We start from the raw sequence: 12,020 nt of genomic DNA, 5'->3' as shown, positions 1-12,020 counted from the left end.
AGTGTATAGTTCTTTGTTGGGGATATTATTCTGAAGCAGAATCTTAAATCTGATTGGTCAGCATCAACTTTTATTGTTGAAGTCAACAAGTTTACTGTATGATGAGCAACAGATTTCTCATCGTGTACCCCACCATGATACTGAGAAGACAACCAACGACTTAGCAATCCAGAACCCAATTCCGAACTATTTCTTTGATTAGCAAGTTGAGTGCCTGAGCCCTGCAGTTAATGATATCTCGTGGGATTAAAAGGACTGGATTTCTAGAGAAAAGCAGCATCTCATTTTTACATAAGTGTTTAATTCAAGTATCTACTCACAGAAGGTTTGCTGCTTCTTTTGCGATAATAGTACAGCATACCCCGGCTATCAAGAACAAAGAACCTTCTTTTCCAATCACCCCTTAGGTTTGAGGATCGCTTCGAAAGGTAACCCTGTCTAATTGTTTGGACCTGAATGAAATTCCAAGCTTCAGGAGGCAGACAAATAACAAAATGAAATATAAAACAATAAGCTAGAGAAACAGTTGGTCATTTTAACGTCAAAGCTCTTTAACCTTTCCTCTTGCAGCAGATTGCATGACAGCCTCTATCATCTTATGCGAACTCCTTCCAATGGCTTGGATTCCATCTCCATTTGGAGATCCTTTTGAACCATTTGAGGACCACCGGCTCTCTCGATCAATCTGGCGTTTATATTCTTGCATTCTCTCATTAAGAGCTGCTTGCTCATAGTTGGATCTCTCTTTTGATTGTTTTGCATAAGTTGAGACCTGTACCAAATATTAATCATCAATGGAGTATAATATTGCTCTTGAGTCATAATATTATAGAACTCATATAGTGTGTCCAAAATACTAATGAACTAATTAGCATGAAAACATAATGTTGCTGAGTATTATTATTAAGGATTTAAGAAAAGGAAGAACTTTGGGAATCACAAATGATCATCATAAGTTGTATTCTCAACTACTTCAACAACCAAAAGAAATCAAAAGTAAGGTAAACCTGGTTAATATATGGTTCCATCTGATGCAACAGCTCATATCCCTACACAAAACAAAGAATAAAGGAGTTGGAAAAGGACAGCAACACTAGATTAAGATATTCGACCACTTCAAACTTAAGTTCTACCTGTTTGAAATAGCGCAGATGAGAAGCCATTGTTTCACTAACTGCTTCTAAGAACTCAAACCTTTTCTTTGCTTCAACATTTGAAAGAGCAGTGACCTGGACGGAAAGAATATAAAATTAAGCATAAACTAATATTTGAGAACCTTAATTCGACTTTGAAATAATTAAAACAGTAAATGGAATTACAAACCAGATTAAATCGCGCCTGTTCAAAAGTTGACCGAGCATGATGGAGCTCCTGGTTACATCCAAGAGACAATGTTATTATGCATGTGGTTAAGGGTATTATATGGACTTTATGATTTAGCATCATAGCGACAAGTTTGAAGGTTTACCTCCTCCAGGACAGTTGCTACATCACTTCTTGTGCCTTTTCGTAATGACAAAAACTTCTCACGAGCCTGTAGAACTATAACAGATTTACTAACAAAATTTACTCATGTTGCCGACGAAGTCAATCATAATAAACACCCCACCAATATTTAAAACAATTGAAATATCTTGGCCCAGCATATTGGCTAATCTGATGCTAAAAAGGAAAAGCAAATCCATTTAGCCTACTCATGGAAAGTGTAAAACTTCATGAAGTTTCTTAGAGAAGAAACTGACAACCCCAGAGTACTGAAGCAATGGTTATGGTGTTTTAGCACTTGATATAATTGTACTCATCCCATGCTCATTATAATGACTCTATCAGATACATCATGAATATTATCAAGGACCTTCACGGCTGCACTTCAGGAGAAGGCACTGGACACTATATGTTCCGTTGCTGTCCTACTGCAGAAACTCTAAGGTTCAATTTCAAAATGCTCGATCCCAACTCTTCAACCCAACAAGGTGCCCAGGCAGAAGGCACTGGATGCTACACGCAAAAGCAAGGAGAATAGGTATGGAACAATACCTGGTCATAGAGAAGACTAGCCTTGTCAAAGCGTTTGCGTGCCTCCTGTGTGCTAAAACCCATTAGTGAAATGATCAAAAACTACAGACAGCAGAACATATGGATAAAGATGACTTAACAAATGTTTACAGGAGGCATGTCAATTTCAATACGAGTAGAATAAATACATGAAGGTGGCGCAGTAAGATAATAATACAATAACACTGGACCCAAGAACTTGGGTTGTATGCATAGAATGATAGAATACTGAATCTTAGTTGTGGAAGGCAAGATTTTGGGCCTAATGAAGAATACTAGATTTCATTTAACTAGCATCCATCAAGAAAAAGGCATTTAGAAAGAAAGACGTTCAAGTGGATCACAAAGATAAAGGACTCTGGCGAGTGGTGAGACAAATAACATAGCAGCAAATTTTGGGGTAATGATTACCAATTTAAGACAGCAAGCAAATGATATACATTGCAGTTTTTATCAAATCTAAAAGGGTAAAAGAGAAAAGGGTACCTTGACATCATGCAAATCCAAATTTACAAACTGCAGCAATCGATCATTTAGCAAGTGTTCAACCTGCACAAGTAAAAAAGCATACAGTTATATGCACATTTGCATGATAACTTATCACATTTATTCACAATAAAATTCAATATCCGTGTCGTTCATAAAAGTAGATAAAACGATGTCTATCAAAGTTACAGATGAAGTAAAGCTTCATTTTCAAAACAAGTTCCAAGAGACTGATAACACATTTTTTCCTCGGTGGCCTCAGCTGTATACGAAGTTTATACTAGATCGAGACCAGATTCATAAGTGCATACCTGAGATCTAAGAACTTCTTTGTATGTCCCAATTTCCCTCAATGCAATGGTGAATTTTGTCATTACAGGACCTACACGGGCAAGAATTTTAAACTAACAGTACCAGTTTTAATCAATTCACTGATAAAAGCCCACTGCCATAAAGAAAATAAATAGGCGTGTTACCAATAAGAGAACCAAAAAAATACTGTGGAACAAGATCAGACAAATTCAAGAACAAATTGAGTCAAATTGAGTCTTGATCCATAATGATCTAGACAGATGTGACCATAACACAGATCTTTTAGGTGTATAGCATGTGGTGCGATGTCAGCATATATATACCATATCATCAAATCAGCTAAACAATATTAACGTGACTAAGATTTCTCTAGATCGTGCAATGAGAGAGAGAGTAACTGTGTATTCCCATGGATTGACATTTGACACTCGAGAATCCATATGGCAGTCAGCACAGGCCAATTTTCATGGCTGTTAATGAAGATAAATACTTATGCAAGCCATCTAACTAGATTGCAGACAGTGAATATCTAGAACGTCCATTTATACCTCCAAAGGCAACACTAATAGGGTCATTATGGCCTCCACCAAAAGTTTCCAGGGCACTAGCAAAAGCTATGTCTCCATCATATCCCTCACCGAGTCCTTCACTGTAAGCAGAAAAAGATGTTTCAAACTTTAGACTCCACATTATCAAATAGAAAAATAGAGAATAACATGTAAGTCTAGTGTTCTAGAAACTGAAGAATATTGGTCTCACGTGTATCTTCGACATCCTTTGCAAAACTTCAAACACCTTTCACCCAAGGAGTCGGCACCTTCCTCCAAAGTTTGTATCTGTTCATCGAGAAAGCAGAGTTACAGAACCACCATTGAAAAAAAATCGAATAATGAGCGACAGAATGGGCTCAAATTACAGGAATGACACATCCGCTCTCAGAGAATCAGAGACTAGTAAAGTCTTTTAAATAGGATATTCTTTTGCTTTCTAGAAATTTGTATACCAGCAAAACATTTGTAGAATATCCTTGAATGTGAAGTGTTCAAAGTGATAACACAACTAGAAAATGTCACGGTGCCAGGACTTCCTTACTTTCCCCATATAAACTGAAGCCCAAAAGGCGAAAGACGAAAAGAAAGGAGTACATGCTTGTAAGTTATCAAATGTTCGAGGAAATTGAATATCTACCACTGTCACTTTACGATGTCATGTACGAGGGAAGAAAATTAAGCCAAAAACCCCCCATCATATCTTCAATCTTGAGACATGAGCTAAACCTAAACATTTCTACAACAAATCCTCTAACTTCAGATGGCCAAAGCTTGGAATCATCAATTCAGAGCTGATATAATACCTATAAATAATTAAAATCACACAGCCCAATGGGACAGTGTTCTATGATCAGAAAAGGCATGAATTTATTACAAACTAACCATGATTTCAGTTTTGAGCAGCAAGAAATAAGGAAAACAATTAAATCAATCGTCATCAAGCAAAAAAAATATATCAAATTCAGCTTATTTACAGCAAACAGCTACAAGAATTTTCATTAAATGAGTTGAAAAGGAAGATCAAAAAGCACCAACCTGCTTACGAAACATAGGAGAGTCATCAAGCTTAGCAAAATGCATGTTGGCAGACCCAATTCTTCTGCTCCTTTTTTACCTTCTTTTAGTTCTAAACAAACAATAAATTTCACCAAACTTCCATTGACAGCTAACAACAAGATCTTTTCTTTCTCTCTCCTTAAAGCTTAACCCATCACTACAATAACTACCATTTCTGCCGATCTCACTGATCCAAATCTCAGCTCTATGAAAATAAAAATGAATTCTTTCGAAATGGGTTTACTTTTCCTTGAAAAACAAAATGCGGGCTTTATTTCTTTCCCAATTTAACACTTTCCCATTTGGTGGAGTACAGAAATCAGAATTATGTTGGTGCAAAACCCGAGAAGGGGAAGAGATGGAATGAAGGGAGGAACCCAAACCCTAGGGGAGAGGAAAGTGAAGAGTGAGAGTGGAGACCAAGTGAGATGGAGAGGTCTGTTAATGGAGAAATCTTGGGAATTGATGAATGTTTTGTTGAAGAATCAAGAAAAGGTGTCAATTTTATTTTATGGAGTGGTCTTTTTCTCAAGTGTAATAATTAGTTTGATTAGTTTCAATTTCATGTTCAATTATATTTTGGAGTATGATATACTAAGTTTTTTAATCACAGTAGTATAAGGAGTAGTTTAATGGTTATAAGCAAATGTTAAAAATCTACTAAGTACTTTCTAAAGTAAAATGACAAAAATGTGAAAAAAATGGATCAAGTATAATTACATTTGGTAATATTTGGATTTCAATACCAATAGTTTTAAATCTAGCCTTGTTTTTTAGTAATGGCCCACTACTTTTTTAATTAAACGTTCCATGATTATAATTTGGTAATAATATTTAATATTCTTTTCGTTCATAATAAACAACTCATTTCACTATTTTTGGATGTATCCTAAATAACTCATTTCGCCATTTTTGAATGTATCCTAATAAATGATATATTTATCCTTTTCTTATTCTTAGTAAATTCCATTAGATCATTACACTTAAATTATATTATAAAATTAATATATCGCCATTATATAAATTGAAAATCTACTAACCTTTTAATCTAAGTATTTACTTTCTAATGTTAAAAAGATCTTAAAATTTGTGGCAAGTAAAAATGAGTCTTTCATTCACGGATTAGTGAATTATTTCATTATTTTGCTCAATCTATAAGAGTAATGGTATGGATATATTAATATGTAATACTCATGTAGTATCTCAAATCAATCATAATAAAAGAAATTGTTTCTCTCATTTTTTTCTCTTTTTATAACTATGATTGATTAGATGCACCATATAACAATATGTTCATGCCACTGATTTTTTTAGCTGTCAATTTGATTTTGGAGGTAGTTTCCCCAATTTATCTAACAATTTTGGTTAGTATTTTATGACTAATCGTGGGTGCAATGGATTTGGGACGAATTTGGATTGATAATAATAGTACTACTATGATTTATGAATAGTAAAATTATTGTTTTTGTTGGAACGAGTTGGCTTTCCAAATTTGAAAAAAAACAAGTGCATATCAAAAATATGGACTTTAGTAAGACGTTCCGATTCATCTGAATCTTGACAAATGAAAGCTCCATTAATCCATAGTTATGTAACACTATTATTTATTATTTGGATTTTTGCAATTGTTTGGTTGTAGTTATTTCTATTGCAATGTTAAGGTTGTGGTGGAATGAGACATTAATGTTAGGGTAACAACACTCATTCGGTCATTCCCATTGTCTTTGATGACAAAGTCATTGTCTTGCATTAATATGTGACTTCAATTTGACTCTTATTAAAATTATTGGAATGTAAGAGCTAACATTTATCTCCACCCACTTGGCAAAAATGACAAAAAAACTAATAAAATAATATTAATCAAGGAAATATGTTTTTATGCAATGATATCCGTTTTCCATTCATTTAATATCTACCATATTCATGTAAATGACTTAATAAAAATAGTGTGAATAACAATAGTAAAGGGTCATATTATTTTTAATTATTGTAGTTAAAACATTATGTCATAAACCATGCTAGTTGGATCAATATCGGTCTATCTAACAAAGATTCAACCAATAAGACCTAACATGAATGATTGACCCAATATATTAAAGAAACTCTCAACTTGAATATGAGCTCAGCCTAGTAAGAAAACATTCAATTTGAACACGAATCAAACATGCGACCTTCAAATATGAGCACGACCAACACACGACATGAAACCGATAACGATAGTGACATGGATTGACACGACATGATCCTGAATTATGCGACTAAATTTATATATCTAATTTACAAGATTAAAGCTTAATTTACACTATTTTAAGTAAACCTAGAAAATATAATTAAAGTATATATATATATATATATATATATTTTAATGAACAAAGTAATTTAAATCATAATATTATTAATAGGTTATTCGAACCGAAAAGTTATTAGGTTCCTAACGAGTCGACTCGAGAAGGACATGAATCAATAAATCTTAACTCAAACTCATTATTTTTTGTACATGTTCCTAGCGAATTTTTATATCGTGTCAAAAATTATCAACTCTATTTTTTCATTAATTCCCTAAAAATATAGAATATGGGATACATGCGATACGAGGTGGATTGTGCAAGTGTTAACTTTTATTACTATAACAAAAATATATAATTGAACAATTAAGAATCAAATTAATTAGCAGTTAATTGGATTAGTGGACACCCACTGATGCCCTTATCACTTTTAGTAGTACATTATTGTATTTTTGTTGATAAAGTACTAATCTAGTAAGAATTCTCTAATCTGAAATCAAATGAAAAAGTGAAATAAAGGCAGCAACTATGGCCTAGCCTTGTATACTTTTTGACCACTTGCAATTTACTTTTTCTGCCTTCTTTTTTTTATATATATATTGTTCTCATATTTGAAATCACTAATTTATTTTGCGGAAATAATTCAATCCGAACAAATTATACTTCGATCTATATACTAAAATTTCAAATTATATTTTATGTTTTAATTGCTTCCCTAATTCACATAAGTTTTCATGTACGATGATGTCACAACATTATTTGATACTAATAGAATGCATGTGACAACTTAATTTTACTTTTAATTGTATAAAATCAACACTAACATACTAGCCGCCAAATACAAAACGTGATTATCAATCAATCAATATAGGTAAAGGAATATATTCTGCTTGAATTGATATAAATCTATAATCATCTCTATGACAGCAACATTCGAAAGGGTATTTAGCTATCAAAAATAAAATAAATTAACAAAAATCATTTTCCATTTTTCATTTTATTATTTGGATCCCGAGGAAGATTCTGCTCGATATTCCGTTCATGAAATAAATAATAAATAAAAATGAAAACAAATAGCAGTAGAACTGAAAGTAAACAAAAACACAAATCACACTCACATGTTATCTTGACACCTACTCATTTATTTTTTCTAAAATAAGGTTGTAGAGTAGTTTTTATTTTTTCAGATAAATCAGGTCTGGTGGAGAAAAAAAATCTTGATGAGAAGATAAAAAATGAGCAATGATGATTTTTCATAAACTTTATAATAATTCAAATCATTAATTCATTGATCAGAGAAAAAATGTCTTGCCAATTAAGTTGAGGTTAACCAGCAAAGTTCCATCAATTTCAAGGATTTTGCACGAATAAATCTTTTTACATATTCTTTTCACACAATACTAACACAAAAGGGATAAGTTAAATTTCAAAAGGCCCCCTAAATTCAATTTGAAAGGAAAAACTTATAAATATTAAATATATTTATCCAAAAAGCATTGACACAAAAGTCGTACTCATTTATTATAATTCATACATACTACTATTGCATTCGACCCCACGCCTTAATATTTTGGTCGAATACTAGAAAATAATTTATGTTCTTGTATTTTCACACTACTAAAGTTAATAAAGTCATTTTCCAACAGTGGGAAAATATATGGAATATTTTCTTGCATAATATATAGTGAATTGGCGAAATAATGATGGCCTTAAAAATATAAACATTACCTACTTAATAACCCTAAAAAAAACAACAACAATCAAAAGGATAAAAAGATAAAATTGAGAAAGAAAAAGAAAAGACTTGCAATTTGCAAAGTGGGGGCACAAAAAAACAGAGGGTCTCATTTAATTAAAAAGTTAATGAGGTACGAAAAAAATGGAATTCTGAGATTTAAAATAAATAAGTGAAAAGGGAAATATGAATAAAAGACAAAAAGATAGACAATGCCTTAAACAAGCCATGTTTATAAAATTTCATTTTGGGCCTTTGGTAATATATGTATGTTTTGATTAAATCATGTATTCCTAATTAATTATTTCATACAACAAACATAGAATTGCAATGCAATTTTATCCTTCTCATCTTACCCTATAATTGCTCCGTTATTCATGATAAAATAAAATCACCATCTTTATTTATTTTGGTTTATTATTATTGTTTTGAACCATATCACCCGATATAAGTTGGCTAAATGAAATCATAGACACATTTTTTCTCAGGTTTTACTCTATTCTAAGGATATGTGGTTATTCGATCGATTCGGCCGGTTCGTTTAAAACCAAACCGAACTGGTCGATTATAACCAGACCGATCAATGCAACATACCTCTCCAATTGATAAAGAAACAAACAAAAACCACAAAAAACTAAGACAAAGTAACAATCAACTATTTGCAGAACAGCTTCATTCATGAATTGCAGAAAATTTATAACTCAGAAAATAAAAAGGAACACACTGACTCACTGAAGCAGGAGAGCATCGATATTGCGTTTTCCTTCGGGCCCCTTTGTGTACCATGACGAGACGTAGTCCCCATACATCACAGGGCGATATTTAGGAGGCTTCAAAGCTGGAGATACCGTCTTCGTTTTCCCAGGATCATGAAATGTGGCAACAGAAAGGCGTGCTTTCTTCGCATTAGTGATGGCTCGATGCACAGAACTCTTGTACTGTCCGTTTGTTATCACCTGAGAGTAGAAACACTGTCAGATACGCTTATCCTAGAACGTGCAGTTCCAGAATCATCGTTCAAGGGAGTTATCGTCCCAATTAGTGTATTCCAAGCATCAAAACTATGAACGGATTCAAACGAGACACGAGGAATCATCATAATGATCACGAGAAGGTTTCAACAGTTTACGAAAATCATGTCAAGGAAAGTTCACAGTTCATGCTCGGAGAATATCAGGATGAACAAAAATGGTAGCTAATCGATCCATACCTCAGTTTGGTCGGCCAAAATGACGAATATAGCATCACTTAATGGATTTACCAGCACCCATTTTCCATCTTTCAAGACCTCGAGGCCCCCCACGTCATCTTGGATGAGAAGCGTGACACCACCCATGTCAGAATGAGATTGCAAACCGAGGGTAAGCTCGGGCTGCGGGCAAGGAGGGTAGTAGCTCACGGTGATGTTCTGATGGAATTTGCCAATAGCATCTTTGATGCAAGAAGACGGCAGCCCTAAGCTCTTCGAGATCAAGCACAGTAATTTTTCAGCAAGGGCATTCATTTGATCACTATAATCTGCCACAACTTTTCTGTCATACAACTTCTTGAGTTAGTGATTCGACATATGCAATTGAAGCCATTGACAACTCAATAAAAGGTAAAATTACTAGAATAGAACGTGAAAGAGGAGTATTCATTTATCACTATATTCTGCTACGATTTTTCTGCCATACAACTTCTTGAGTTAGTTACAGACATATGCAATTGAAGCCATCGACATAATGAGCATACACGACTCAATAAAAGGCACAATTATTACTCCTAGTATCGAACATAAGAGAGGAGCATTCATTTGATCACTATAATCTGCTACACTTTTCTGCCATACAACTTTTTGTTAGTCATTCGACATATGCAATTGAAGCCATTAACATAATGAGCATAAGTAACTCAATAAAAGGCGCAATTACTATTATAGAACGTAAAAGAGGAGAATTCATTTGATCACTATAATCTGCTACGACTTTTCAGTCACACAACTTCTTTGAGTCAGTGATTCGACATATGCAACTGAAGCCATCAAAATAATGAGCATATGCAAATCGATAAAGGGCACAATTATTAGTATACAACGTAGAAGAGGAGCATTCATTTTATCACTATAATCTACTACGACTTTTCTCATACAACTTCTTCAGTTACTTATTCGACATATGAAATTAAAGCCATCAACATAAATGAGCGATAAAAGGCACAATTACTAGTATAGAACGTAAAAGAGGAGCATTCACCGGTAATTGGGAGAAAAGTGAGGCCACTTAGATGGATCCCGGCGTGACAGGGGCAAAGTGTGATGGTCAAAATAATCTCTCCAATCCAAGACCGTATCATTAGATGCCACCAGCATCCGGCTCCCATACCCCTCCGAAGCAGGGGAAGTGGGGTCACACGCGTAACTCAGCTTTTGATCCATCGCACAGTCCTCAAAGAAGGAGCGGCTCAGTCGCCTCATCTCTCCCAACAATTCAACAGGAACACCATGGTTGATCACATGGAACGCTCCCCACTCGCTGCAGGCGCGTCCCAGCTGCTCATGAACTGAGTTTCCATCATCACTAAGGTCAATAACGGGCGGGGATGGCTCTTTGTTATCATTCCTACATCCAACAATGCGTTGAGTTCTAGTCTCGAGTGGCTGCACGTATTGAGGTGGCACTGCCCCTTCACCAACCAAGGACTGCACTCTGATTTGAGTGCCCAAAGCTTCCATAACTATCTTATGAGTATATATTAAGACCTGAAAACTAACACAAAATCAATCTCACATTCAATAACAAGATCAATTCTTTCACACCTCAATAGTTCATTGCTCAGTCAATCAAGCCATCAACTTTTTCTAGCCCTGATTTTCATCTAATTCATAACTGTTAACTAGGATTTCAATTAAGAGGATGAAGGAAAGAACCTTAAACTAAGGCAAAAAAAAAAAAAAAAACATAAATTGGACAAATATCACACATAGAAAAGAAGGGCAGTGAAATTCAATACGATGCAGAAAAGCGATCGCTCCAAGATGTGAGCTTTGTAAAATTCAAGAATTCACGCCGAAATCAGAGCTATTGCAGATATTATTCTACTATTATCAAAGCATATATCCAAAATGTAGACATTGAAATCGAACCTAATTGCTGATTCCAAGAGATGATGAGATTTGGAGACGAGACGCGATAATCAGTGGAAACCCAAATCACCTAAATGCAAACTTGTTAAAGCAATCGACTTTCATCATTGTGTTTTAATTATTCATTGTCCAAAAATCATCAAATTGGATTAAATTTTGATTTGTCACGTAACTTAAAAAAATTGTCCTTTACCAAAAAAATAATTTGTCAAAACAATTATGAAATTTAGATTTATTAACAATTACTAATATATAATATATTTTTTATGAGCTTGTAGTAGGAGTATATAATTGGGGAATAATATTTGGAGATTGATGGTCGATGCAGTCTATTAATAGAAAATAAGGTTGTTTGGAAATCGACAATATATTATACTACTACAAAGCAACACAATTTGTTCTTCCGTCGAATAAGT

The 12,020-nt window shown here is 34.0% G+C and overlaps 2 protein-coding genes across 4 annotated transcripts; both read right to left on the bottom strand.

Moving 5' to 3' along the window:
• Positions 1-5: 5 nt before the first annotated feature.
• LOC125216253 (ADP-ribosylation factor GTPase-activating protein AGD3-like) lies at positions 6-4,951 on the bottom strand (the record flags this gene model as incomplete). The annotated part of the gene is made up of 13 exons (XM_048117913.1): positions 4,440-4,951; positions 3,613-3,689; positions 3,402-3,502; positions 2,853-2,923; positions 2,542-2,604; positions 2,038-2,082; positions 1,469-1,534; positions 1,324-1,371; positions 1,134-1,229; positions 1,008-1,049; positions 557-772; positions 321-452; positions 6-221 (listed from the first exon to the last, which is right to left on the bottom strand). Coding segments are annotated over exons 1-13 (1,218 nt in total), but the record flags the coding sequence as incomplete, so codon positions are not given.
• A 4,164-nt stretch (positions 4,952-9,115) lies between these two features.
• Positions 9,116-11,756, bottom strand: LOC125212128 (jasmonate-induced oxygenase 4). 3 transcript variants are annotated; one of them, XM_048112202.1, is made up of 4 exons: positions 11,605-11,756; positions 10,715-11,220; positions 9,691-10,012; positions 9,116-9,436 (listed from the first exon to the last, which is right to left on the bottom strand). In XM_048112202.1, exons 2-4 carry the CDS (start codon positions 11,191-11,193, stop codon positions 9,209-9,211), a joined length of 1,029 nt encoding a protein of 342 aa, XP_047968159.1. In that variant the 5' UTR covers positions 11,194-11,220; positions 11,605-11,756; the 3' UTR covers positions 9,116-9,208. The 3 variants fall into 3 exon arrangements, with proteins under 3 accessions (XP_047968159.1, XP_047968160.1, XP_047968161.1); XM_048112203.1 differs by having other exon boundaries at positions 10,715-11,227; positions 11,605-11,722; XM_048112204.1 differs by lacking the exon at positions 11,605-11,756 and adding an exon at positions 11,472-11,490.
• Positions 11,757-12,020: the final 264 nt, after the last annotated feature.

Source organism: Salvia hispanica, chromosome 3, assembly GCF_023119035.1.
Source record: "Salvia hispanica cultivar TCC Black 2014 chromosome 3, UniMelb_Shisp_WGS_1.0, whole genome shotgun sequence".
Taxonomy (NCBI): Eukaryota; Viridiplantae; Streptophyta; class Magnoliopsida; order Lamiales; family Lamiaceae; genus Salvia; species Salvia hispanica.
The sequence above is the reverse complement of the archived record's forward strand: the minus strand, read 5'-3'. Positions and strand labels throughout refer to the sequence as shown.